At 47.3% G+C, this 26642-nt stretch overlaps 9 protein-coding genes across 9 annotated transcripts; 6 read left to right on the top strand and 3 right to left on the bottom strand.

Moving 5' to 3' along the window:
- Positions 1-266: 266 nt before the first annotated feature.
- On the top strand, positions 267-10976 carry RhiXN_00595 (alkaline phosphatase; the record flags this gene model as incomplete). Its single annotated transcript, XM_043320414.1, has 43 exons — positions 267-340; positions 394-835; positions 889-1089; positions 1145-1603; positions 1654-1752; positions 1805-2350; positions 2470-2496; positions 2550-3183; positions 3242-3663; positions 3714-3878; positions 3939-4216; positions 4270-4538; positions 4593-4750; positions 4798-4861; positions 4917-5112; positions 5169-5187; positions 5239-5426; positions 5478-5523; positions 5572-5876; positions 5930-6704; positions 6758-7099; positions 7154-7516; positions 7956-8141; positions 8205-8324; positions 8387-8437; positions 8490-8596; positions 8655-8722; positions 8775-8817; positions 8872-8963; positions 9023-9159; positions 9210-9225; positions 9293-9302; positions 9356-9521; positions 9574-9632; positions 9669-9810; positions 9856-9877; positions 9933-10037; positions 10087-10144; positions 10208-10330; positions 10382-10431; positions 10482-10713; positions 10767-10840; positions 10909-10976. 43 exons carry the CDS (start codon positions 267-269, stop codon positions 10974-10976), a joined length of 8001 nt encoding a protein of 2666 aa, XP_043179426.1.
- A 3088-nt stretch (positions 10977-14064) lies between these two features.
- Positions 14065-15206, top strand: RhiXN_00596 (uncharacterized protein; the record flags this gene model as incomplete). The annotated part of the gene is made up of 5 exons (XM_043320415.1): positions 14065-14067; positions 14119-14360; positions 14416-14727; positions 14776-14873; positions 14923-15206. The coding sequence occupies 5 exons, from the start codon at positions 14065-14067 to the stop codon at positions 15204-15206; spliced, it is 939 nt and encodes a 312-aa protein (XP_043179427.1).
- A 164-nt stretch (positions 15207-15370) lies between these two features.
- On the bottom strand, positions 15371-16182 carry RhiXN_00597 (glutathione S-transferase; the record flags this gene model as incomplete). The annotated part of the gene is made up of 3 exons (XM_043320416.1): positions 15371-15538; positions 15591-15775; positions 15831-16182. The coding sequence occupies 3 exons, from the start codon at positions 16180-16182 to the stop codon at positions 15371-15373; spliced, it is 705 nt and encodes a 234-aa protein (XP_043179428.1).
- A 521-nt stretch (positions 16183-16703) lies between these two features.
- Positions 16704-18492, top strand: RhiXN_00598 (cytochrome C oxidase assembly protein COX15; the record flags this gene model as incomplete). The annotated part of the gene is made up of 4 exons (XM_043320417.1): positions 16704-17254; positions 17315-17877; positions 17926-18113; positions 18166-18492. 4 exons carry the CDS (start codon positions 16704-16706, stop codon positions 18490-18492), a joined length of 1629 nt encoding a protein of 542 aa, XP_043179429.1.
- Positions 18493-18635: 143 nt separating this feature from the next.
- On the bottom strand, positions 18636-19803 carry RhiXN_00599 (20S proteasome subunit; the record flags this gene model as incomplete). Its single annotated transcript, XM_043320418.1, has 8 exons — positions 18636-18784; positions 18853-18963; positions 19012-19134; positions 19182-19259; positions 19308-19396; positions 19444-19547; positions 19616-19744; positions 19801-19803. The coding sequence occupies 8 exons, from the start codon at positions 19801-19803 to the stop codon at positions 18636-18638; spliced, it is 786 nt and encodes a 261-aa protein (XP_043179430.1).
- A 260-nt stretch (positions 19804-20063) lies between these two features.
- Positions 20064-21141, top strand: RhiXN_00600 (dihydroorotate dehydrogenase; the record flags this gene model as incomplete). The annotated part of the gene is made up of 3 exons (XM_043320419.1): positions 20064-20177; positions 20227-20876; positions 20940-21141. The coding sequence occupies 3 exons, from the start codon at positions 20064-20066 to the stop codon at positions 21139-21141; spliced, it is 966 nt and encodes a 321-aa protein (XP_043179431.1).
- An 835-nt stretch (positions 21142-21976) lies between these two features.
- RhiXN_00601 (methyltransferase domain protein) lies at positions 21977-23382 on the top strand (the record flags this gene model as incomplete). Its single annotated transcript, XM_043320420.1, has 9 exons — positions 21977-22059; positions 22118-22179; positions 22310-22362; positions 22416-22477; positions 22536-22692; positions 22750-22801; positions 22855-23009; positions 23084-23120; positions 23177-23382. 9 exons carry the CDS (start codon positions 21977-21979, stop codon positions 23380-23382), a joined length of 867 nt encoding a protein of 288 aa, XP_043179432.1.
- A 560-nt stretch (positions 23383-23942) lies between these two features.
- Positions 23943-24799, top strand: RhiXN_00602 (ADP-ribosylation factor family; the record flags this gene model as incomplete). Its single annotated transcript, XM_043320421.1, has 7 exons — positions 23943-24053; positions 24111-24158; positions 24213-24392; positions 24447-24555; positions 24608-24621; positions 24674-24702; positions 24751-24799. 7 exons carry the CDS (start codon positions 23943-23945, stop codon positions 24797-24799), a joined length of 540 nt encoding a protein of 179 aa, XP_043179433.1.
- Positions 24800-24895: 96 nt separating this feature from the next.
- RhiXN_00603 (uncharacterized protein) lies at positions 24896-26408 on the bottom strand (the record flags this gene model as incomplete). The annotated part of the gene is made up of 7 exons (XM_043320422.1): positions 24896-25046; positions 25097-25171; positions 25220-25328; positions 25382-25486; positions 25540-25764; positions 25825-25977; positions 26150-26408. 7 exons carry the CDS (start codon positions 26406-26408, stop codon positions 24896-24898), a joined length of 1077 nt encoding a protein of 358 aa, XP_043179434.1.
- Positions 26409-26642: the final 234 nt, after the last annotated feature.

The following is a 26642-nucleotide window of genomic DNA, read 5'->3' on the forward strand; positions in this document are numbered from 1 at the left end:
AGAGAGCTTATATCTCATAAGATATATGTAGATGTAGCTGCCGGAGCCCGTACGAGTGGTGATGGGGAATGGGTAGGTGGGTGAGTGTAGGGATGTGTGGGGGTGAGAAGCAGGTGTAGGTTTGGCGCTCGGCGCTAATTCATCACAACAACCGAGACTCGACTTCGACTGTTGTGCCATTTGAGCCTGCTGTGAGTAGCCGATTTCAGCGCTGGAGTGTTTCCTAATCAAACAAGCCGGAATTGTAGTACTGCTATCGCTCTGAAATGGCTCATAACGATGTTGTGACGCAAGTCACGGGATACGCTCGTCAATGGGAGACTGGTGGCAAGGCATCATGGTATGGGCCTGTTTTATAGAGTCAGAATGCTGGCTAAAGTGCTATTTACCAAGCTTGAAATACCTTGCTCCCCATGTAGCGAGTATACTCTCAGATGCAGAGTCGGTTCGCATCTTGAGCGCCGCGTTTTTTGTCCTTGTCTCATACGTTACGATCTCCGCTTCGCGCCAACCCAAAGACTCTGTGATCACACCGGATGGGTTGAATGATTTTTGTCTGGAGCTTATTCGTACTTGCCCCCCGCAGACCCCTGGCAGTCACAAGGCACCGGTTGCAGGCTCAACGATCTCGCCACAGGCAGCTAGGTTATCGGAAATCATTGTCGATGTCTTCTGGATGCTCGACTCAGAGCTCGAAGACGCATCAGTTGAGGAGGCCCGTGCGTCTGCCCCAGGCTCTGAAATTCCCTCGGCACTTCAAACACGAGCCTCAGCAGCAAATACCCAGAGAACAGAGGATCGTCAAAGGATGGTCGAATTGATCAGGCGTTTGTTGGTGAGTAATTGCCCAACATAGCTTAGTGCTAGCATACAACTCATTTCACAAAGACTGGCGTTCTCGACGCTGACCACTGCCGGGAGCGTCTGGAGTCCGTGCTGGTCACAGCAATCAAAGCGCTGTTCCGTCAGTCATCCACAATAAAGCAACGTGAAGCCAAGCTTCGTACTGCGACATTGTACGCCCCACTCGCTTCAACAACACCGTTCAATTGCTTACCATTAACTTCCGCTCGGGTGCGATTCTTCCCTGTGGGTGAATAGTTACAAACAGACTCGCTACAATCTTTTGCGCGAACAATCCGAGGGGTATTCGAAGCTCGTAGCCGAGTTGTATCAATCCGTTGGCCCCTCTCATGATGTGTCGACCGGAGAGCCAGCAGAGACAAAGGCCCGACTGGTCCAACGAGCTCAAGAAACTTGGGCCCGTATTGTTGCTTTGATCGGTTATTTCGACCTCGACCCAAATCGCGTGGTAGATGTGTTTCTTGATTGTTTCGAGGCACACCTCACCACCCATTGGGCATTTTTCCTCGAGTTATTGCGCTGTTCGCCGTGGAGTCGCGCGAAGCCTCATGAGTTGCTTGGATCAGAGGATGTGGGCAGCAATGTCATGGAGCATGATACAGAGCCCAATTGGGAAGGGCTCAATCTGGACGAAGTTTTGGAAAAAGCTGAAGGGGAACCCAAGACTATTAGCGACCCTGGTACCCCTCAAGGGAGCCAATGCGGCCAGCTTCTGGGATTTAAATTTGCTTATTATCAGGTCGGTCTCGCTAAAATGGCACTTCATGTTCATTATTAAACCCAGACTAGTCTTCAGCAGTGATAGAACAAGCTCCACCGAAGCTATACATGTTGGCTGCCTTGCTAATACGCGAGGGGTTTATTGAAATTGACGACCTTTACCTACATGTATGTCGGACCCTGGCATTTCTATCAGTTTCTGTGTTAACGATTGTCGTAGCTGGAACCCACGGACGAAGGCATGTCGGAATTCGAGGACAGGTGGAATACGTCCAAACCGGTAGTCGCCACGCTGCGTAGTAATGCATTGGCCATGGCCGCACCCCTCCCAGAAGATGGTCGTGGATACCGTACACAAGGTTCTACTTCGACTCAAACCAAGGCAGTAACAACCGATTCAACACAATCGAAAATACCAGCCAACCAAAAAGCTCGGCTTGTTCATGCTCTTTTTTGTGTCGGAGCTTTGCGACAAGGCTTGTCTATTCTCTCCAAATTCCCTTGGCTTACATCCGCCCACTCTGATATCGCCGACGCACTCCTACGTCTATTGGATGTATCCTTTGAGCCACTTTACGCACCCATCTCTTTGGCGCAGCGCTCTCCTCGCTATGCGGCTAGCAATGCTACCGCGCGAGGCAAGTGGACAAACGCCAAGGCCATAGTCCCGATTACTCGAACTCAGCAACTCACCCTCGCCGTGCCCGTTCCACCACCGACTTTCAACAGTTTCTTCACTTTCTTTTATCCCAGATGGCATGAATGGGTGCCACGATTGAGAAGTCATGGCAGTTAATGAATGTTGGAGTCCCATTGCTAAGGCATGTTGGCCTATTGGTACATCGAAACACCGCTCTTTTAACACGGTTGTGCCGTATTGGAAAGGCCCAGCTCGATGCTAGTGTTGACCCGGTAAGTAGTCCTAACGTGTCCTGAAATCGCTGAGTGACGGACCAGTCTTGTAGGAGACCAAACTTGCCGACCCTGATGTTTTGAAGGATTGGGTCGATATCACCCGACTCTTTCTCCTCCCATCTTTATCTATGCAGCGTTCCAATTCTATCTTCGCCACCGAGATATGGAGCCTTCTATGTCACGCTGATCCAACAATGCGCTGGGGAGTATATGGCGAGTGGCAATCTGGGAACGTATTCGCGCCACGGATATCTCCATATGCGGACGACGAGTACGATCCTGATTATGAAACTCCTGAGGAAAAGCAAGAGCGAGAGGCAAGGGACGCGCATGCTCGGGCGTTGGAGACCAAGGATTCGGCGATAAGGGACTTACTGAAGGAGCGCCGCGCGGAGGTTGCTCGTGATACGCGTGATCTTATGCGCCGGATTACGGACAAGAATCCTACGATGTTTGCCAGACTGCTTGCAAAACTCTCTCATTCAAATCCCACCATCACTTTCCCTGCGATTATGAAGCAGCTTATGGCGTACGATAATTTTGCAAAGGCTGTAGTTGGGACTTCCAAGTACCTGACCGTCATGGAGTTTGACGTATTCACGTATTACCTACTGGAGGCATTCTCCGATGATGATAGGGGCAAGGTCAAGGAGGATGGAGAAAATACTTCCATGTGGCTGCAAAGTATGTTCGGTGTCTCCGTGCACAAATACCTTACTGATGCAATCTGGGACGCTTCCAGGCCTTGCTGCTTTCGCGGGCCAACTCTGTAGACGACACCCGGCTTTCGATTCCGCCCATATTCTCAACTACATGTCTCACCAGCTCCACAATAACCGCTATGACGATTTGGTCATCCTACGCAACCTCATCAATAAGATGACCAATATCGATGCGTCGATGGACGCCTTGCCCGACCGGTTGCTTGTTGCTCTTCGAGGAGGTCCATTGCTTCAAGTGGAGATGCTGGCCCCAGAAACGCGTGGAGCCGAGGGTCTGACACCAATGGGCCAACGATCGACCGCAAGGCTGCTCGATAGCCTACGTCGCACGAAACTATTCGGGCCTATGATTGTTTTATTAGCCAAGTTGAGGCAGACATCAGCGTTCGCCAACACAGAACGTGCCAAATACCCGAAGACTTTGGGGCTAATACTAGACGAGGTAAAGTCTTTTGTATCAACCATCGTGCACCAAGACCTGACTGTGTGTAGTGCCAAGCTGTGTTGTTCCAATATCTTGAACTCTTGTGGAAGAATACGTCTCATGACGAGTGGGCTGCTGTCACACCCAGTATTACGGATTTGGTGGAGAAATACGGGGTCGAATTTTCCATCGCAATGCATATTTTGCGGCCAAAACTACGTGAGGCTATCCTGGTAGGCTATCCTGACAATTTTTTTTAAATCTGGTTCGAACTGAGTTGCAATGTGTATTAGCGAGCCTCGGAAACCAAAGGAGAGCCAGTTGACGCCGAGTCCAAGCCAAGCAAGGCCCTCGAAACGGCTGAGGCCGCTGAGCGGAGACTCAAGAGCGAGCTGAAACTTCAATCAGCCAAGAGGGAACAAGCGACTCCTACTCCTGATTCTGTTGGTGCTGAGCCTACTCCAGAACCTCCTTCTGAGCCCAACTCCACGTCTCCTTGGCACCCTATTCTCGTACCAGTGATAAAGGAGGTGTCGGCCTTACTCCCTGAGAGAGTTCTCGAGACCATCGGGTAAGTCAGCTCTTACCTTCAACACTGGCTCCACTAATCCAATTTACACATAGCGCACCATTCTTCGTCACGTTTTGGCAGCTAAGCATGTATGAACTGGCAGTACCTGACGCGAGCTACACAAGCGTGGTTACTCGACTCTCAAACAAAATAAGAGAGCCGATTCCCCCTCAATCGCGCGATGCACGATTCTTGGAGGAGCGACGAAAGCGCATGCAACAGCAAGTCGAGCTGCTTCCTCAAGAAATGAAACGACAGATGACGGCAAAGAGTTTGACGGCAACCAGGCTACGGCGAGAGAAGAATTTTTGGTTCCCTCTCTGTAAGTTATTCAATACTGTCACCACAATACGGTAGGCTAATCAATTGCTGCCAGACCCGAACCAGAACGATGTAGCCTCAGACTTTGTGCATTATTGTATCCACCCACGCGCTGTTCTTACTCCCTTGGACGCCGATTTTTGTTCTCACTTCTTGAAGCTTTTGGCCGGGATGAATCTTACAACGGCGAATTGCTTGAAGTTTTATGATTTGGTTATATCTTAATTTTACTATTTTCGGTCCACTGATCTCGCTTTTAGGTTTTCTCTGGTCACATATCGAGCCTTATTTTCACTTGTACCGAACGAGAAGCCCGAAACTACGGTCAGATACTTTACTGTTAACCTCTACATAACCGAATGTCTGAAGTTTTGATTAGGCCGATTCTTACGTGGCGTACTTGGAGACCTTGGTGCATGGGCCAAGGACGAAAAAGTTTACAAGTCTGAAATAGTTGACAAACTCCTTCCATCCTTTATGCGTGTCTGGCAGAGAACGGCGGGCACGCCACAGCGTCCAGTCAAACCATCCGATATGACTCAGTGGGATACTTTCAGAAGGGTTGTTGGAAAATGGTATGGCGTTATTCGTATAGCCCAGAGAACTGTACTGACGACCAGCACAACTATAGGCACACAAGGTTGTATAAGGTGCGTCCATGGTACCTGCTTTACATAGGCGATACTGATTTCTTTTCGCAGTCTTGCGTTGAATGTCTCGAATCGGGCGAGGCTATGCATATCCGAAATGCAATCATTGTCCTAACGGAGGTTCTCCCAGTATTCCCACTCAAAGAGATCTCTCACAATGCCGGTCCTGCTATTATCAATGGTGTACGTCAGCTCTTGGAGAAGGAAACTCGACCAGATCTTTTCAATATGGCCCAATCGTAAGAGTTTGGTTCAGCCAGTAAAAAACATTGGTCTTGACGTCCCCATAGTTATCATGGTCAATTGAACGGTAGAAGATCCCACTGGGAGCTCGAGGTACGCGTTTGAAATAAGATGCTTATATAAAATTAACACAATCTATAGGTTCGTGATGCTGGTTTCCGGGTACAAAACCCCGTCCCTGTCAAGCCTCCCGTCGCACTCGGTGCAAAATCCACACCATCGGACTCATCTACTGGCTCTGCCTTGAAACCTACTTCTTCACATGCACAGGTTTCTACTGTGAATGGCACGGAGCATGATGCACAAAAAGACGTGGAAATGACACCAGCACCTCTACCACAACCAGGGGTTTCCCAAGCTCCCACTACAACCGCAGAGCCCACACAGCCAATCTCCAGTGCCGGGGCAATTGCTGGAGAGCCGGAAAGCAAATCGTATGTTGATAGGTATGACTACAATTTCTTTAGTATGAATACAGACTAATCCGATCCACCAAAAGTCTTCCTAAACCAAGCATTGTCAAAGGGCGGGTTCAAAGAGATAACGGTGTCGCCTCTACACCTCCTCCGTCTTCGCGCGATACTTCTCAGCTGCAAAATAACTCCCGAACCATCGAACCTCCCACTGAGCCACGACGCTCTGCACCCAGTGCTCCCCGGCTCGATCTCGCCAAACTCAATGGCTCGGAACCCTCATTGGCTAAACCACAGCCTGTTCAGGCGCAACTCTCCGCACGTTCTTCCCGGCCACCTACTCCTACTGGGCCTCGCAAACACAACTCAATTGACTCGCCCAGGTTAGGCAGGATCTCTATGCCCGGTCCTATCGAGCCGAGCTCAACTGCTACTGCTCAAGAATTGCGCAAATTCTCGGTGGAGAAGGCAGCAGAAAAGTCAACTGTGGCTCCAACCTCGTCGGACCGCGCACCCAGCCGCAGGTCGACTCCGGATGGGCGCCGTACCCCCTCTCCCAGGCCCTCGCGCCGCAATACTAGTGCTGACAGCCGAGTCAGTGAAAGGACGCGAGACAAGGGACGTGATAGGGATAGGGACCGCGATAGGGATCGACACGATGATCGCGAACGTGAAAAGGATAAGGATAGGGAGAAGGATCGCGATCGCGACCGGCGGCGCTCTCAAACTTATCACAGTAACAAAACTAGGTCCGATAGGGACAAGGATCATAGAAAGCGCGATAGCGAAGGCTCCCGTGTCAGAGGTCACGAAGACGACGATGGGAGCAGCGCAAAGCGACATAAAAGCGGTAGTGACGAGGTGCGTGGATGTTACCACAGCCCAGCTCCCAGTTGACGAAAGCCCAATAACAGAAAAGACGCGAAGAACGTGACCGACACCATAGCGACCGTCGCGAACGAGAGAAAGAGCGAGAAAAGGATAAACACCGCGGCCGAGAGAAAGACAAGGACAGGGATCGTGATCGTGATCGTGATCGCGACCGTGACCGCGAACGCAATCGGTCAGACAAGGACAAAGATCGCGAGCGGGACCGCGACCCGGGAAAGGAAAAAGAGAAAGAGAAAGAGAAAGATCGACCTCGGGAACGAGACCGAGAACGCGATCGCGAAAAGGACCGGGAACGTGAACGAGATAGGGATAATGACCGTAATCGAGGTAGGAGAGGCCTGCGTGGGGAAGACTCAATTGACCAGGTATGGTATGGGTGAACTCGAGATAGACGCTAATGCTGACAACAATGGTGGTAGGTGACCGACAACGAAGCATCAAGTAAACCTATTGGTGAAGTTCCGATTGGGCCTAAACAAATCCAAGCGAACTCAATAGCCGGCCTTCCAGCGAAACCTGTTGATTACGACCGCTCTCATGAATTGACTCGTGAACCTCAAAGGAATTCACCGCGAATGTTCGAGGCCCCGCGCCCATCTGATGCGTCTTTCTCTGAGAGCTCTCGCTCCCTCGCTTCACGTCTCAACAACCCCTCGATCCCACAGAAGCGTGGCCCAGCAGACGACGCCGGACCCCGCGACACTGATAGGCCAGCCAAAATGCAACGCCCCAGAGGACCTGGGGGCTATGGAAGCGGTACCTTTGGAGCTGCACTTCAGGATGTGAGAGGAAGAAGAAGCGAGCGGACTGACAGGATGAACAGGATGGACAGCCAATAATTATTCACATTTTCTTACATGAGCTTACACCATGTGTACCTTAGGGAGTAGCCATAATACCAAAACCACTCGCCAATAGGCCTTCACTCTTTAATTTTTGGTCTGGCTTCTAAGTCTGATGGAATGAAGTCACACAGGGTCTGGTCTTGTAGATCATCAAATCTGGATGTAAGGATTTGGTTCAGCATATGGGCAGAAGCTCGGTGAAGGCAAAAATATTCAGGGAATCCGTAGTCAGTTCTTCGATCACGGTCTCCATAACGGCCTTCATCCAATCAATGCGACGAATATTGGCAACGTGCGTAAACATTTTTATAGTCGGCACGGTCTGTTCTCGCTCGTGCGAGTCACCATGTGGGGTAGAACTAATGGCTGTCTTCAGACCAAGGATGCGTATAAATATGAACTAGGCAACGCAGTAATGTATTCCATCAGATCACACCCAACGGGTGCACAATATGCGACCGTTCACATTAACCTTACTTTCCTATCTCTCTTTGCAGTCAATGCCCATCCTCTCTTAGACGCAAACCTTGGCTATAAGAGCCCGTTCGTTGGGCATCCTCAGGTGAGTTTTGTTCAAATTTAATGCTTGGTAGTAATATACTTAATTATGGTCCAATCCATATAGTTCGACATCGACACACCAGCTTTACATGAAAGGCACCAATTTTCTGCGCGACAGAACACACAGTCCGCGCCTTTTGTCGACGATTCATATCCAACTTTCTACGGAGCAGATTTTAGCAACGTAGGCTCCACATTCAACGATCTAATTCAACAAAGAAGTCGACCTTACTCTAACTTATGCAGGCACCTCTCATTTGGAATGGTGGCATTACGTTTTCCCACAATGTTGCAAGTGTAAGGCAGGCGAGCGCAGTGAACTCATTCGTTAGCTAATCCAACCACCCAGGGTGATCCTCTTGATACCTCTGTACTCCTGTGGACAAGAGCATATCCACAAGGGACTGGACCAGACCAATCTGTCCCAGTTTGCGTACGATACCAAGTTTACGATAAGTCTGTCACGCATTGTCAATACAACGACTTCATGTTCTGATAAATGAATCCTATCTAGTGAGCAGCTCAAGGGGCAAGTGGTGACTAAAGGATCGGCGTTTACAAGTTGGGACGTCGACTTTACTGGTACGTAGAATGATGTGCTATCCTCCCATGACTTACACACAATGGGCGGCAGTCAAAGTCGAAGCTCGCAACTTGAGGCCTGACACTTGGTACTGGTGAGCTCGTACTTCCTCTATAAAGCCTTCTTGTCGGTTCAACCACATCGGCAGGTACATCTTCAATGACTGCACAGATCCTGGCGTTGTATCACCCGTTGGGCGCACAAGGACGATAGCAAGCGCGAATACTCCCGCCCAAAAAGGTATACACGGTGTTACACAAGTCCTATAATAGGGTGGATTATGACACTATTTTTTTTAGTGAATGGCGGAAAGCCGCTTACTCTTGGAGTGTTCTCATGCTCCAACTATCCATTTGGCTTTTTCAATGCCTACGGCTATGCAGCCAAGTCTACTGACGCAGACATCATGGTACATCTTGGCGACTATATATACGAGGTTGGTCCAATAGCTAAGAATCAATCGCATAGGCTAATTTTCACCTCCAGTATGAAGAAGGCCATTGTGAGTTAAATGGGCTGACTGGTAAAATTCCAATCACCTAACATCCTGCTACTTTGACTTCGAATAGATGGTAATGGGTAAGCCTTTTTCCTTGAACAGTGGCGTCCAATGGTACTGATCGGGTTTTCAGAGCACCTCTCAACAGGACTGTGTCCGATCGTGAGCTTGCTACGCTCTCCGACTATAGGGCCAGGCTCGCTCTATATCGAACCGATGAATCACTCGCATATAATCATCAACAATTCCCTTGGATACAAGTATGGGATGACCATGAAGTGGCCGATAATTCTTGGAAGGTATGGGTAACTACAGAGAAAAAGAACCCCCTATTTACATATAATTGCCCAGGCAGGAACCGCTGATTCCAACGACACTGTATCAGGATGCAAGTACTCGCCCTCTGGGACGTACGTACCACTTTTATTCAACTTTCCGTCCTTTAGACCCAGGCTCTATTTTAGGTGCTTCTCAGACCGCAAGCTCTCTGCGGTGCGGGCCTATCATGAATGGATTCCCATTCGACAAGTTGCCTTGGACGATAAACTTCGAATCTGGCGGAACTTCCAATTGGGAAGCTATTGGTGTGTATTTTCAGCAGCCTAGTTGGGCATATTAATAGTTCAGCTACAGGACCTGACTATGCTCGATACTCGTGAGATGTCTAACATATTTGCAAGGTTGCTGTTCACTAAAGTGTTCATTTCCAGGCAATTACGATCGTGATGTTACAGATGTATATTACAACACCCAGTATGTGGATTCTATCCACAAAGGAGAGAATAGATCTATTATGGGGCTAAAACAAGAGAAATGTAAGTACGTTGTCCAATGATTGTTTGATAACAAGCTGATCACTTATAGGGTTGGAGCAGCAACTTCTAAACTCGAAGAGCCGTGGTGCAGTGTGGCGCATCATTGGGTTAGTTATTTATATGAACGAATCGACAAATCACTTACATTTTGCCATCCTTTATACATACAGGCAACAAGTGGTTTTCACTCAACTCAATTTACTCGGTACGATTGGCCTTGATTCCTGGGATGGCTACACCGCCAATCGCAAGCGGATCTTGGACTTACTTTATAAACGCAAGATTGATAACACGTACGTGATAGTTAATTGATCCCATTGCCTTTTAAGCTAATTAATACATAGTGTTATCCTCAGCGGCGATAGTCATGCAAACTGGGTCAGCGACCTCGCATGTATGTCCACAAATTTGCCCTCTATGTCTCGATTTAAAACAACTGAGTAGACCCAAATGATACGACTACATACAACCCTGCGACTGGTCAAGGGGCTATCGGTGTCGAGTTCGCTGGCACCGCTGTTTCCTCACCATCACCACTTGGGGCGGGAGTATCTCCGCTAGTAGCTGACGGAGTCAGCAAGCAACTCGTTGCCTCTAATCCCGACCTGCATTGGAGCGAGGGCTCATGGCGCGGCTTCTTTACTCTCAGCCTTGCTCCCAAAAATCTGACTGCGAAGTAGGCTGTCATTGGTTACTCCAGGTTGATCATAGCTGACAGCTCTGCTACAGATTCTACGCTATGAGAAACCTCAATACTACAAATACGGAGGCATTCGTGAGCGCCGAGTTCCACGTTACTGCTGGTAAGCGTCTTACTACCGATGTCTGGCCACTTGGAGTTATATTTCTATCTACTTTCTTTTTGCTACAGGTGCCAACAAGCTTAGTCGTCCTGTAGCCGGTGGCAAAGTTGCAGCTGGCGCTCTCAAAGGCAACTAACACCATGATAGCAGGGGCCTAATTACAGCGTTGTTGGCATATAAGACTATGAAAATGCGACCTTACCGTACGCACCTGGTGATTGTATCCTCCCCCAGCAGTCTCTGTGTATTGCAATTAATATTAAGAATTACGAAGGGTTTGACTTGTGAATAATCTATCTTTTAATATCGATCAGCGCGTTAGGTTAGAGTCTTTGAGCTATTCTAGATGTACTGCTTTTCCAATGGTTCTCACATCCACTCGAACTGTTCTAAGTCAGATTTTGAGTAACTCTCATTTCATCCAGTGATGTCAGCAGCCTTTATTTGCTGACCTGCTCACTCGCTCTAGCCTAAAGTCGACAAAGATAACAAAATAACCGCGCGTAGATATCTGACTCAATACGCATACACCCACTATGACTTAGGTACAACTGGTCTATCCCATGTATTCAACATATGGGTACTGTATTGATGATCATTTACCTGGTATGTAATCACAAGCACTTTTCGAGATCCTATAGATGTGACACTGCCGTGATTGTCACCTTAGCCAACAACTTTTGTCTGAGGCGTGTATAAATTCGAAAAGCACGAATATGCCCCTCCTGTGAATCATCCGGAAAGGAACCGCTGATCCTGGTAGTGTTGGGTCAGAGTACAGATATTACTGCCTTTCTGCTGGAATATATGCGTGGTTCATTCTTGAATGTTTATCCCAGCTGTTTAGACTCGAGTCAATTTAAGAAACTGTAAGTCTGGTGGTGCACACATTTCCCGAGTGAACACCTGTCAGGCAGACTTATTTGTATAATAAGCTCCGAACCCGGCAAATTTTCTAGATAGGAAAGTCATTCAAAGGCTAATGGTGTTGCCCCTGAAGAACCCGACCGCCATCCGCCAACTACAGACGACCACATTGATCGATCTCAGCCATGAACCAACATGATATGGGTATGAACGAAGCGACACTCGATGAACACCTCGATAAATTGGATCCTCTACGCCATCTACGAGATGATTCAAGCGAAGTAATAGTACCTCCACAAATTCCAACGGTAGCTCGCCAAAATATAGAAATATTGTTTCCGCCTCTAGATTCACCAGTGAAACTAATGGTAGACGCCGGCCCAGGTTAGTGCAACAAATTGTGGGTCATCTATGTGTTTAAATTTTTAATAACTTCGCTTTGATCAAAGGTTGTGGGGGGATTGCGTGGCCTGCTGGGGAGGTACATACCGAATGCTAGAGTCGCCCCACTCTCATCCGCAAAGAACGCTCCTCTGACCTAAATGGCTTAGGTTTTGTCACGATACCTTGCCAGGAGAGGCTCTCTAGCGGGGCAGCGAGTAATAGAATTAGGCTCAGGTGCGATCTCCACCGCAACCTGCCATCATTGGGATTCCAAACTTGAGCAGGAACGGGGCTTGTGGGCTTAGTCGCAGGCTTACTTGGCGCCGAAGATGTTGTTATTACCGACCAAGAGTATGAAAAGTACTTCATAATCTTCAGGGGAGAACTAAATGGTATCTGCTTTCTGGTAGACAATTGATAAATATTATGCAAGAAAATATTGAGTTTAACAACCTTCGAAGTCGAGTGCGAGCATCCGTCCTCAACTGGTGAGAGTTGAAATTAAACTGATAAGTTTCGTACTGATCCAGCCTGACCCCAAAAGGGGAGAACCATTATCAGCCAACTTGCCACCAACAGTGTCCATAATTCTCGCGGCCGACTGTGTCTATGCTGAACCTGCGTTTCCTTTGCTTGTCGCAACTTTATCCGACCTCAATAATGCTTACCCAAATGCCGAAATTTTATTCTGCTATAAGAAAAGACGGAAGGTGAGGCCATAGCACACTCAAGAATTTGAGCTTACTAAATCCTTCAATAGGCTGACAAACGTTTCTTCGGAATGCTAAAAAAGCAATTTAATTGGGAAGAGGTATGGGATTGTACATTAATTCATTTTAAGTGCCAACACTCTTCAAGGTTACAGACGATCCGGAGCGAGAGGTTTATTCTCGTCAGGCTATCACATTATTGAAGCTTCAACGAATACGAAGGTCGTGATTGGGTCGGCGTAAACTAGTCACTCTGCCTTCGTTTTTATCTAAACAATAATAAGCATATCATCACTGCACTGAAATATTTTATATTGTACCTGAAGACCATGAAAACCGGCTATTTCCTTTTTAAGCTCTTCTGTGACAAGTTTGTGCTGTTTAACCATGGGAAGGTCCTTGAAAGCCACAGAAGTTATTGAGATCGCATAGAAGGTTCCGCATCCACCTTCACGATGAGTTAGATCAATAAACTGATGTATGTATATAATCACCTGAGACATCTTCTACATCAAGGTTGGAGGGATGAAATCTGGAGTTGAGCTTTTCGAAGACTACTTGCTCTCCCTCTGTTAATGTTCTCCGAGGCGCGGAAGCCCAGTTAACAGAGGAAGTCGCGAAAGATCTTGACCATCCAACATGATGCCCGATAGCCCTCCAGGCTCCCAGTCTGAGCATCTCGTTGTCTCAAGAACAGCACTCGAAGGTGGATCGCCAGAGATTGATGATCGACAGTCACGTGGAGCCCCAAAGCTGACGTCAGAGGGTCATCAAAGTGCTCTTGGACTACTTCACTCATATACTTTAATCCCACCCTCCTTCGATTGGTCCTATCTAATCTATGTTAGGGGGGATGAACTATGTACCCAATAGACTTGCCAGGGTCATTTATAAGCAGGTAGCCTATAGTACTAGTCATCGGATACTCTTTTCTTGGACATGGCCCCTTAAGCCTGTGCATCCTAGGTATTCTGCCTTTGGATTTCCTCTGGTTAGAGGCTATTCGGTAGCCTCGGGTCCATTCACCCTACAAAGCAAACGATTTCTATCGGTGGAAGATAAGAACGATAGAGAATACTTAATGCCCGTTGCACAACCATCTCTCCTCCCAACCAGACCGGGCAATTTGGCACTAATAACGGAACCTTCATTCAATCTTTGTTTGGAAACCTACTGATTGAAACTACCCAGAAGGTTTCTAAAGTTCAACTTTGCCGTGAAAATGGAATTCAACCACGGGATCTAAGGTCATTGGATACTGATATGGTATTTAGCAGCTCAGTATATCTAATACACGTCTTCTGATCGAATATATAGCACGATCTTCCGGCTTCTATATTGGTCAGGTACCAGTCTATATTGTTCTGTACCCCAAATATACGTGCTATTATCAAGGCGGACAAACTGGTTATTCTCGAGTCATTAGAAGCGGAAACTGAACACAAAGACGACTCAGAAACGAGTATTACTGTACAAAATGTTGTATCGGATATACAGCATATTGGTTCACGGGTACATGATGGCCACGACAACGGCGGTGTAACTCCGTTTGAATTCATGTAAGTGTAGTATCCTTTTGTTAATTCAACTGGTAGTTAAGTTGGCGCAATACAGTGTGCTCGAATCTCTACTGTCACAGGAAATCCACCATCTTTCCCAAACATCTTCCGAGCTTACTGATCGCGTAAACACGCTGCTCTCGTCAATGTCATCGCAAGACGTGATCTCGACTGCCCATATGCAGGAGATGATCGAAGTCAAGGATGCAAACGAGATATTCCTACGCGCAGCTACTAGTGTGAAGGACGCTATTTCTGAAGTTCTTTCGGAACCGGATGACATGAGGAGAATGTATCTGACTGGAATCAGTGCCGGACGCCCACGAGAATATGGTGACGACGACGAAATAGAATTGCTCCTTGAAACGTGAGACTTTGTATCCTGCGTCGTATATGCACATCTAACCTGACGTAGGTATCTCAAGTACTCGACCTCTCTGACACTAACTGCCTCAAGAAATCTACAGCGTTTGAATTCGGCATCTCAGCACCTTACGCTACTCTTATCTTCAAGTGAGCATAGTGCACTCCAGCTGAGAGTTATCAATTGACCATTTGGTAGCACGTAACCGGCTACTCCATCTTGAGATCCGATTAGAGATAGCTATGTTAGCTATGTCAGCTGGAGCGCTACCAGCTGCGATCTTTGGAATGAATCTGACTAGCCATCTTGAAGAGCATCCTTGGGCATTTTGGGCAGCTACAGTTGGGATTGGAATGATCGCATTCATAGCTACGCAAATAGGTCGCTATGGTTTGCGCAAGGCTCGTCGCGTAAAAATGGAGCAAGCAGGGTTATTGGCTGGAAGCAAACACGAGATCTCAAGCTTAACCCATTATCCATAGGCAAAGAAAGTTCTGGTTGTCTAACGAGTAATAGGTTGTGTGATCTCTTCGTAATAAATAGTCGTACAATATATGTTGGAGTGTACATATGAAGAGTTGAATGATGAAGGCATGAGGATTGTGATGTAATGAAAGAAGAATAAACCAACAAAGGCAAAACCGACTCATGGGCGGCCACGAGCAGCCAAAGTACCCGGGAAAGTCTCTTGCACACCTTTCCTTAATTCCATAACCTTCGCCCATTTAAGAAGGCGTGTACTGATAAACATGCTTTCGGGCACTGTCATAAGGTCTGCAATAAGAGGGTACAAGAAGGCGTCTGCCCATGTCATCTTAAATCCAACGTTAGCCTGGGATAGCTCATCCGATGACCAAAGCGCTTACCCTTTGGCCGAAGATATAGGGGCCCACAGGCATAAATAGGGGCTCAATCTTGGCGAGGAAATCTTTCAGCTGATCAATACCTCCGGCCTGCTTAATTTGCTGCCTAATTTCGGTCATCGTATGCTTGCACGCATCCAGACCATCTACTCGTGGCTGTACTACACCAGTTTTAATTGCCGGGTAGCCTGTGTTTAACTGGTCAGGAGCCAGCACCGCATTTCGTTGGGATGAAAGACGTACCAAAGCGCACAACCAAGCAAACAAACTCCCACATCTTCTCAGGCACGCAAGCATCGGTTTCATCTAAATCCAGCGTAGGTGTGGGCGCTACCCTATCCAAGTACTGAGCAATCGCTTGGCCTTCCCTCAAGTGAACCTCTTGTCCGTTGGGTCGTGGAATCACGAGAATGGGTAGGTGCCCAAAGGGGTGAAATTCACCAGCTACGTCGGAGCGAGCAGGTGTTTTGATTTGTTGGTAAGTGATACCCTTTTCAACAAGTGCAATAGCGATTGTTCTTGTGAATGTCGAAAACGGAGTTCCAATCAGAGTGTACCCGGGGAGCGAAGAGTTGGCATTGGTAACGGCAGACATTGTTTTGGCTTTGAGTAGAGCAGTAGAAACAGAGTAAAAGCCTATTCAAAGACAAACAGAAGATAGAAGGAGAATTAAAAGTTGAGAAGGGAAGCTGATGACAGCTGAGCGAGGCGACAGTCCTACTAAACCGCATCTTTTTAAGTATCTCGCGAGTCATAAGAGCCGATGCAATTGAGCGAAAATCTCATCACGAAAAAGTGGAAATGGTCCGCCAAATACTGAAATATGATCTATCGGTAGTATATAATGACCAAAGTACTCGAAACCGGAGCATACAAGCGGATGAACATCAATTGAGGACCTATCGGATCACGGTTAGCTTCGCCAGCATTTGTCCCTCGGGTTAGGCTGAGTAATATGGGCGCTTAATCTACCGGCGGCATATTCTCGATCTTGTCTCTGATTCCCATCACACTACTGGAGCAAAATCGACGGTAAGCAAGCTGAGATTATTCAATCAAATCTATGGGATTACAAACGCGTTCTAGAGGCCAAAGGCAAACCTCTAACGACTGCCTATGGCTCGTCTACTGGCGCCTCAGTGGGCATCCTGCCTGAGACGTTCTGCCCTGTCAAATTCGATACTGGGGTCAGGCTCGACCCCTCTCCGTTCATTCGGACACTTCGCTGCCCCAACTGTCAAAAACACTAGCACCACGACATTATGTGGATCTAAGCTGCTCCGAAACATGTCTGCGACGGCGATCCCTCGACTAACAGTTTCCTTGACGCAATTTAATGGTTTCTTTACATCTAGAAAAATGGCGAGCGCTGCTTCTACTTTCGTCGATATTGATAGCAAGCCGGAGGCCAACCAAAATTCGACTCCGCCACCGCCAGAAGAGCCTATTGAAACACCTGTGCTTTCGCCGCCCGTAGTCGGCCATTGGTTGATTGGTTGTGCCGGCTTAGTTTTCGCAATTGTAGTCGTTGGCGGGATTACCCGCCTAACAGAATCAGGGTTATCTATTGTGGAATGGAGACCTATCACAGGTATTCTTCCTCCACTTAGCGAGGCCGAGTGGGAAGAAGAATTTACTAAATACAAGGCCACTCCCGAATTTAAGATGTGAGTGTGCTACTTTTCCAGTAGGCACACAATTGACGACCATTGCCGGAATGTGCTTAGCCTGAATCATCGTATTACAATCGAAGAGTTTAAACAAATATTCTTTTGGGAATATGCGCATCGTGTACTGGGCCGGATAATTGGTCTTGCATTTGTTTTGCCTCTTGCATACTTCGTCATCCGCAAGCGCGTTCCTCGTTCTATGTTCCTCCCTGGCCTGACTCGATCACAACTTGGTTTACCGGCATCCGCTCCAGCCCCTAACCCTCTCCCATTACCGACTCTGACGCCATACCTCGGCGGATTGGCGCTGCTTATCGGTGCGCAAGGGGCTTTAGGCTGGTACATGGTGAAATCTGGGCTCGCAGACTCGCTTTTGACGACGCCAGGCGCTGTTCCTCGTGTTAGTCAATACAGATTGGCTGCCCATCTCGGGTGTGCCTTGGCTCTCTACGTTGGCATGCTCGGAGGGGGCATGGCGGTCATAAGGGATTGGAAATGGGCACATGGAAAAGCTAAGGGAATTGAGGCACTAGAAAAGGCTCTGCAAAGCAACGCTGTCAAGGTTTTCAAGGCACGAGTGGGAGTTCTTGGAGCACTTGTGTTTTTGACAGCGCTTTCTGGTAAGGACGCATATATCGGTGTTATTTCTTGTCACTCATCAGATGTAGGGGCATTTGTTGCTGGACTCGATGCCGGGCTCGTGTACAACGAGTTCCCTACTATGGGCGGTCGACTTGCCCCTCCTCGTGCAGAATTGATGAACCCAGCATATGCTCAAAGGGAAGACAAATCTGATCTGTGGTGGAGGAATATGTTGGAAAATCCTAGCACAGTTCAACTTAACCATCGTATACTGGTAAGCCACTGTCATCCTAGTTGTTCTAAATGCGCTAATTATGCCGGTACAGGCCGTGACAACATACCTTAGCACGGCACTGGTTTTCCTTCATTCACGTCGTTCTGCGGTTCGCGTACTCCTTCCTGCTCAGACAAAACGATTGGCAGCTCTAGCTTTTGGACTAGCTAATATTCAAGTAGCTCTTGGGATCACAACCCTCTTGTACTTGGTCCCAGTACCGCTTGCCGCATCTCATCAGGCAGGAAGTGTTGCTCTCCTTACGGCAGTTATCGCTCTTGCGACAAGCCTACGGAAGCCCGGTCGTGCTGCTCGATTCTGGAAGCTTGCGGCGCAAAGAAACCAGGCTACATTCACTACCAAACTCCCGCAAGCATAACGACCGAATTGAAAAATACAGCATAATTGTTTTTAGTGATATCATTATCCCCACTCGGCAATCTGTATATCTGGTAGACATACGAATATGTGCACTATTTGACATATTTCGTTTGATTGACCTGTTAAAATACAAGTGATACATTACTCGCCCATCACCACATCCTCCCCACCCGCTGGTGCATCAGCTGTTTCCTCAGCAGGGGCAGCTGTTTCCTTTGGGACCATAGAATCAATGAATACCTGAATTGGTTCGCCTTCCAAAATCCGGAACGACCCATCGGAACGAACACCTATATTTCGGTAAATTTATACAAGTATCTCCCGCTGAATTGAGTGGACTTGCCTTGTTCATGGGGACCTGCGGGACCAACAACACCGATAGATGTGTTGTTGATGTTTAATTCTTTATCTTGCTGAAGCGTTTCACGCAGTGCATGTAGACCATGTTTGATCAATTCATCCAGAGGAGCTGTATAACGATAAGCACCATGAGAGTAACCGAGGGCAGTCACCTTACCATCAGCAAATGATTCGTAGTGTTTCTCCAGGTAAGTCTTGGCGCTCTGGCTCCGGGCACCAATAGACATAGCATAGTACTCGTAGGAATTTCCGGATGGCGAAAACTCGTACAAGTGAGGGCCTTTCATTACATTAACACGCCTTCCATAGGAAGGTGAGGACACTAACCTAACTGGTCCTGGCCAATCACTAGAAACCCAACACCATAAGGTCTCCTACCATATTCTTGTGTGTTTACCTGGGCCTCTGGTAGACAATTTAGAGTCAATAAGCATCTGGATTAAGTTGACATACTTTCTGCGATAGATGAGACCAGTCTGTTAACAGGGATGGGTCGGTTGAAGAGCATTCGTGAAGACATTGCTTGTTGACGCATAAAGTTACTGGAATGAATTGAGTGATAGTAAAAAACTTTGGTCTATAATAATACCTTAAGACACGGGCATCGGATGTGAGACCAGCAATAGCTACACCACAATGATCGTCAATTCGCAAGATCTTCTTCTGGTAAGATGCGAGCTCATTGGGAGAGCGCTGTAGGATGTTTGAGAGTTACTCTTAACCAATTGAGCTGAACAGCTTGCCTTTAGTGCCAAGAATACAGCATGAGTCTTCGACCGTAATCCCACAACTGCCGAACCCTGCTTTACAGCCTCTAGAGCATATTCGACCTGGTGTAGCCGCCCTTGCGGAGAGAACACGGTGTTATCGGAGTCATATGTATTCCTAAACTTCGTTTTATGATTTATGTTAGTTTGAGATGTGTTCAAAGATATGTTGTACTTACCATGATGGGTGCGTGAATGCAATGTCTCCGCGATTGGCTGACGCGTCGAGCAGGAGGATGCTACACAGCCACCAGATTTGATTGACGCGCGGACCGTGGTCCTTAAATTACGATAACACTAAATATGAGTTCATATTATAATAATCTCACCGATCACCAGACCAATAACCAGCCACCTCCCCAGAATTCACTTATCCAGTGATAATGGTTACATCCATCAGAGGCCTGAGATTCTCTGTCCCATTATTAAATTCTTCCTGCCCATGGGCTTCCGATTGGGTAACCTCAGGGAACTGTACGCAAGTCCGTTCACTGGAGGGGTAACAACAAGAACTGCAACTTTAGGAGGCTTTCCGGACGATTCTCAAATACATCAAGTAAGACTCTTGATAATATGTTGGTGCATCTGGTCTGTGACTCTTTAAGGTTGCATTCTCTTCAGCCAGTACAACTTCCTTAAATTCATATGGTTACTCCCCTTATCCATTGACTCAATACCTTCAATGGGCCAAGGAATTGATATCCAAAGATCCCAGCTCTATCAAGCCTATTATCATTAGTATCACGTTTGACCCACCTGGAGTGAATGGGGACGAAACCCAAAGATCTCTAGACCTATTACTTCAGTCAATCCAGGCGCTTCGTCAGGAGCTTGGTGATATATGCACAGATACAAATGATCCGGTTCGAATCGCTGTCGAAATCAATACTTCTTGCCCCAATATAATCGACGAACCACCTCCAGCGTACGAGCCCGCTGCGATGCGCCCATTGCTGGCGGTCATCGCTCGGTATGTCACAAATGATCCATCCCTCGTAGTTGGGCTCAAGCTCCCACCATACATTCATTCTAAACAATTTACCGACCTTATTGAAGAACTCGCGAGGCATTCTCCTTCCGACGGGCTACACCCTATTGCATTCCTCACATGCACTAATACGCTGGGATCTAGTGTTTTATTCCAAGATCAAATAATTCCATCCAGTTTTGGGAAGCCATCTGAAGATTTTGATTTCGCTGTGCCCACAGTATATGGTGGCCTTGCGGGCGATGCGATTCACCCCTTATCTTTAGGGTAAAGCACTATTCTTTCCAAACTCAACCGATTTAGACATTAAGCTTTTGTACGATTATCCAGCAACGTTCATCGGTTCTCCAGTCTGTTGAAGGCGCATTCGGATATCAAGCTTCGAAATATTGCTGTCATTGGAGTAGGGGGTGTTACGAGTAACGAAGCGGCCTTGCGCATGATTAGAGCGGGTGCGACACTAGTTGAATGCGCTACAATAATAGGGGCTAAGGGTGTGGGGGTATTCGAGGAATTGTCCAAAGGTTTCTAGAGCTCACATAGCTATAACGATCATTAGATAAATCATATACATACCAGTTATTGTTGCTTAGCTGATCAAGAACTCGGCCCAAGACTGATCAATCAAGCCAGACTGGAGCAAATTTTTGGCCAGTTGATTTAAACGAAGTTAGCGCATACATTCTATAATACTGATGGCCAGCGTGAATGCGCGACAGTAGTATCGGACTTCGGTGAACCAGAGCCACACTATTCTTGAAAGATTTTTAAATCACGTTATATTAGCCTCGATAACCCTATGTATATCACTGATCCCGATATTGCAATTTACCAACACCTCGACCGCCTCGTAATTTAAGTACGTATTACACAAATTAAGTCGGTTGGATCGGTTACATATGGCCTCGAGCTGAAAATTCGGCCCCTATTCAGAATAGGAATGATATTCTGAACAGATGACCGCGTATATAGCGAAACTTAATATTAGATGCTTCGAAAGATTAAAAAGAGTCAAGACAATGGATATGAGTAAATTATGTTTGATTGTTTTCGTTAGGGACTCAGTGAGTAGCGATGAAGCCCTTTATGGAAAGTAGCCCGGCTCCACAAAATACGGCTATTCAAAACTTCGACTTCGAGCTTTGTCCGTGAATGCTGGTTTACAACCGAGCTGGAGACGCGATTACACTCGGAACGTAATATGTGTAGCATGTGCATCTACCCAGGCCTGATCTGCACCCGACTGCATCTACCAGACCTATGTTCTGATTTTTCGGACCACCACATTGCTAAACGATATTATAATACTTTGATTAAAGGACTCTTCCTTGTGTGTCTGATTTGAGTGTACACACTGAGGTTTAGCAATGGAGCTTGCTGCCAGCTCACCAGACATATGTATTCGCCACGGGCGCCAATTCCACAAGAGTCAAAGTGGCTATGGGCTCCCGTAAGTGTCCGCCTCAACCTTTTCATGAACATCACTAGCAACTCTTTTACTGCTCAAGTAACGATGAAAGAGAGTTTAGGCGCTTAAATCTTCAGTTCCGAGCAATTAAACTAATGGCTGGTCAGTACTAAAAATCTGCTAACGGGATCGATGCACAGCTGTTGGTCTTAGGCAAGAATCGGTGGTTGACAAAAAAAAATGACAGGATCCAATTATACGGCACCTCTACCACGACTAAATTCGGGAAAAGGACCCAAAGATATTCTGGATATCGCGAGTGGAAGCGGTCTATGGGTAATTGAGGTATATTTTATACCTGAGGCTGAGGATTCCACATGTAACTAATATGCACGTAGCTTGCCCACGAGTTCCCTCAAGCCCGGGTCATTGGAGTGGACATTAGTAGCCCAGGAATTTCGTAAGTTCATGTTCCGTCACGACATCAAAGTTGATAACCAACTTTCCATTGGACCCAGGAATCATGATATCCCCGGCAATGCATCTTTTTTCAGGAGACATCAGTACGTCTTGGCAACCATAGTGTCCAACTCCAAACTAATATGTATTCAAGCCGAGGGTATCCCATTTGGTGACTCATCTTTCGATGTAGTTCAGATGAGGATCGTCCCAAGTGTAAGTGGTCACCACTCGACTCTGTTCATGTTATTTTAAGAAACTAAAATCTAACAGATAACTGAGAGGACTTCAATTTATCAGGAGATTCATCGAGTGCTACGCCCAGGTTTGACTACCACCGTATTCAGTCCCGCATTTGTTAAACATAGCTTCGGACAGGAGGTATCATTCAACTAGTTGAACTATCTCCACCGATATCACGTACAGGAAAACGTCCTCCAGCACTAGATGAGGCTGACCAAGCAGTGGCGCGTGGTGGATATATGCACGACGAGGATAAAGACAAAGCACCATTCGATAGCGACGGGAAACCCGTATCCTGGTCCATAGCGAGTCAAATGGCACCATCTCTTCGTAAAACCCTTTGATGTGGACGAACGTCAACCAGAAGAAAATTGGTGTCCCGATTGGTGTATGGGCCACTGGTGCGTTTGGTGTGGTACAGTACTCGATTATCTAACACAAGTACCTTGGCTTTTAGATAAGGTGGGTCAAGAAGCGGGTCAACTTATGCAGCGCCAAACCATAGAACTTTTTAATGGGTTCCGTCCTAATCTCATCGACATTGGCAGGATGGATGAAAGTGAAGTAGATGATATTATACTTAGGCTAGCCAAGGAACTGGAGGACGGCTCAAAGTGGCAGCTCGAAACTCTATATGATTTCGTCTGGGCTGTTAGGGCCTAAGGTAGTTCAATTCTCTATAGGTACAAGACTCGAATATAATAATTGTATGCAACATTTTCAGTATTTATTCGACTGGGTGAGGGCATCCAATTTCCCTGGGATCTAGGTAACCTCGCAGTAGAAAAATGTAAATACAGTAGACTCTCACTCCATGCTCGCTCATTCCAAATTTTTGAGGGGATTTATCGCCATTTAGCCAATAAGGTAGCTGGAATCCCGGCTTCGGCCCCCTTGATTGGAGCCCACAACGAACATGGAATGAGAGTCTACCTGTAGTCTCGAACCCCCATATTTAGTATGATTAGCTTACGGGATCAAAGAATTTGATTTGTCATCAGGGGGTCTGATCGACAGGCAGGGACTGACGACCATTGGATTTTCCCCACTACCTGACGTTTACCACGACAACGACCCGTTCTTGTTTATCGAGCCGGCTTTTGCAACTCACATTAACGACATACTCAATTTAATACTTACAACTCCTTGTCTATCAATATGGGCGGTGCGTAGCATGGTCATACACCCAGGCTTGTAATTGAATTCCTGGCAATGTAGTGGCCATGTCACAATTCACTCAGCTATGGTCCCGCCTTTTTGGGCAGGAAGAAATGAAACTACTTATTCTTGGGCTGGATAATGCCGGTAAAACAACAATGTTGTATAAGATAACGGTGAGAGTTTGTATACGTGTCCCAGCCATCGTGCAGTGCTTACATAGCCCAACCCAGATGGGCGAGGCTGTCGACACTGCTCCGACAGTAGGAAGCAACACAGAGGTATGCTGTTACATACCACCACCAGAATTTTCCTCAATTTGACACGTCACTCAGGTCTTTGAGTACAAAAACCTCAAGTTCGTGCTCTGGGATATTGGTGGCCAGACCTCGCTGCGACAATCATGGTCACAATACTTTACAGCCGCACGAGCCGTAATACTTGTTATTGACTCGTGTGATGCTGGCCGACTAAGCCTAGCCAAGGAGGAGCTACACAAAATGTGTGCGGACGAGGTAAGTGATTCTCACTTGGCATTGTAACCTGACGTAATAACGCCCTGGAAAAAGTCACTGAAGGACGCGCTTTTGTTGGTATTTGCGAACAAGCAGGATGTCCGAGGATGCTTGACTCCAGCAAGGATATCAGAAGAACTCAAACTGACTGACTTGCGGGATCGTGAGTGTATTGATTCTCGTCTAAATGACAAACACTAAAGCGATTTGTCTAGGTCAATGGCATATAGTTAGTTATCGATTACTACTTTATCTATTCACATGTTCAATTTTATTTGCAGATGGCATGTTCCGCACTTACGGGACAAGGGTGAGCAAAATCCAGGTTCCTCCTCTTTATAAACTAAAGCTCGACTAGATTATTCGAAGGATTAGACTGGCTAGCATCTCGTCTGGAACGACGTTGATTCATATTCTCTTGTATTTTTCGGGCATACTCCCATTCCGCCTACATATTCCTGGATTTAAGGCCTATGTATTTTCGCCGACTACTTATTACCACCCTAATCCATTTTATTTGCTTCAAAATCTTCCCATTCTTGTCCACTCACAAGCCACCCCTCTAGTGGCGCACCAGACGACCGTAATACAGATTTGGCGAATTGGTATTTCTCAGCGCAACCACATCGTTTCATTTGGTAGTAGGTTGTAGTACTGGTGATTGAATCAGGGTATTGAGGTGCGAGTGAGAATAGTTAACATACTAATAATCTATTTCTCCCAGCACTTTGCAGCAAATTATATGAAGCCTCATGAACGATGCTTTGCAAAGGAGAGGCCTATCGACAAGTTAATTCGGTCTATCCAATGCATAACGCTTCACATACTGGAATCTTGGGGTTTGGTAGCGTTTAGGACCTATTCCCCGTCGGAAACCATTCACGATGGTCTCCCAAGCATCCGGGTTATTAGTGCTTGGGCCGATCCATATATGCGCTAAAGGACAACAATCAGCCATGGTTCCAAACGGGGGTCACTATTGGACATACATTCTGGATCGGAGACAGCATTGGGTGCTACAATTTGCGAGCGTGTGTGTGGGAACAAAACCCTCGTGAACACGATCCGTAACTCGTGCACAACCTGGATACCATCTGGGCGAAAGTCGTGAGTTCTACATGTATTCCCATACAAGGGGTGTGCTTACCAGGCAATGGGCGCAGACGATCAACAAACGCACGCTGGCAATCCTCCCGAACCCGATCCACTTCCGAGTCCGAAAATTGCCCAAGGACATCCCCGATCACTAACCCAGAGAAAAACAACGGACCCATGAGTTGGTAGAGCAACGCGCCCTGGAATCCGACGAGGCTCCATAGTGCGATCTTGTCGCTGCACGAGTGTGAAATTGTCGGTGGTGCATCTGCTCTTGCTAACCCATGTGCATATGCATTAAATATTGTGTACTGAAAGCGTTAGTAGTTCAACTCACCTGGTTTAGTTCTCAGCCAACCCAATGCATTATAGTTGTCTCTTCCCCTCGCGGTCGTTCCCCTTTCTGGCTGAGGCATAGGTGATATAGCTTTGAGGGTGGCCATCTCGACAGGCTGGTTAATCGCCAACGCGCTCGTCGAGGCGTCCCCACCTACCTGCACTCGATCAGAACATGGAGGTAAAGAGACCGAGAAGAAAAGGAAACACACGCACATGGTAAAGTCGAGATGTACAACCACACCTGCGTACCCCTCCTCAACCTCCTGTCGCACACCCACTCGGACTCTCCACTCAAAAGATGATATACAACCACCGAATCGCACCTCGTCGCGCCAACACCTCTGCATGCGAATCATGCAGCGCTTCGCCCGACTTGGGTAACTTGTTAAACGGCAGACATTTGGCGCCCGTTCCCAGCGATATACACTCGGTCTGACCCGAATCCGAGTCGTGGAGTACTATACCGGCGAGGACCGTGAACTGGGGAACACCGTTTGACCGAACGTCCGGCCAAAACTCGCGGTGGCTCGTGTATTTGTCTATACATGCGCGTGCGATTTCGTCTGGGTCGGGTGAAGTCATGTATGTTGGGGCTATATATGGTATGGTATTGTAGTACTAGAGCTGCACTTCCCCCTGCGTTACTGTATGTGGAAGGGGAGGATGAAATGACGAGGGGGTGGCTCCACACGTGACCTTGTGCTCCAATGCACATTGATGTCGGACTCGAGAGGGCTCCACTGGCAAGGAGGATATAAAGCCGTTCCCAAGAACTTGGCCAGAGCGGATTATCACCGTTTTAGCAAACCCTCCTCC

Source organism: Rhizoctonia solani, chromosome 4, assembly GCF_016906535.1.
Source record: "Rhizoctonia solani chromosome 4, complete sequence".
In the NCBI taxonomy this organism is placed as follows: domain Eukaryota; kingdom Fungi; phylum Basidiomycota; class Agaricomycetes; order Cantharellales; family Ceratobasidiaceae; genus Rhizoctonia; species Rhizoctonia solani.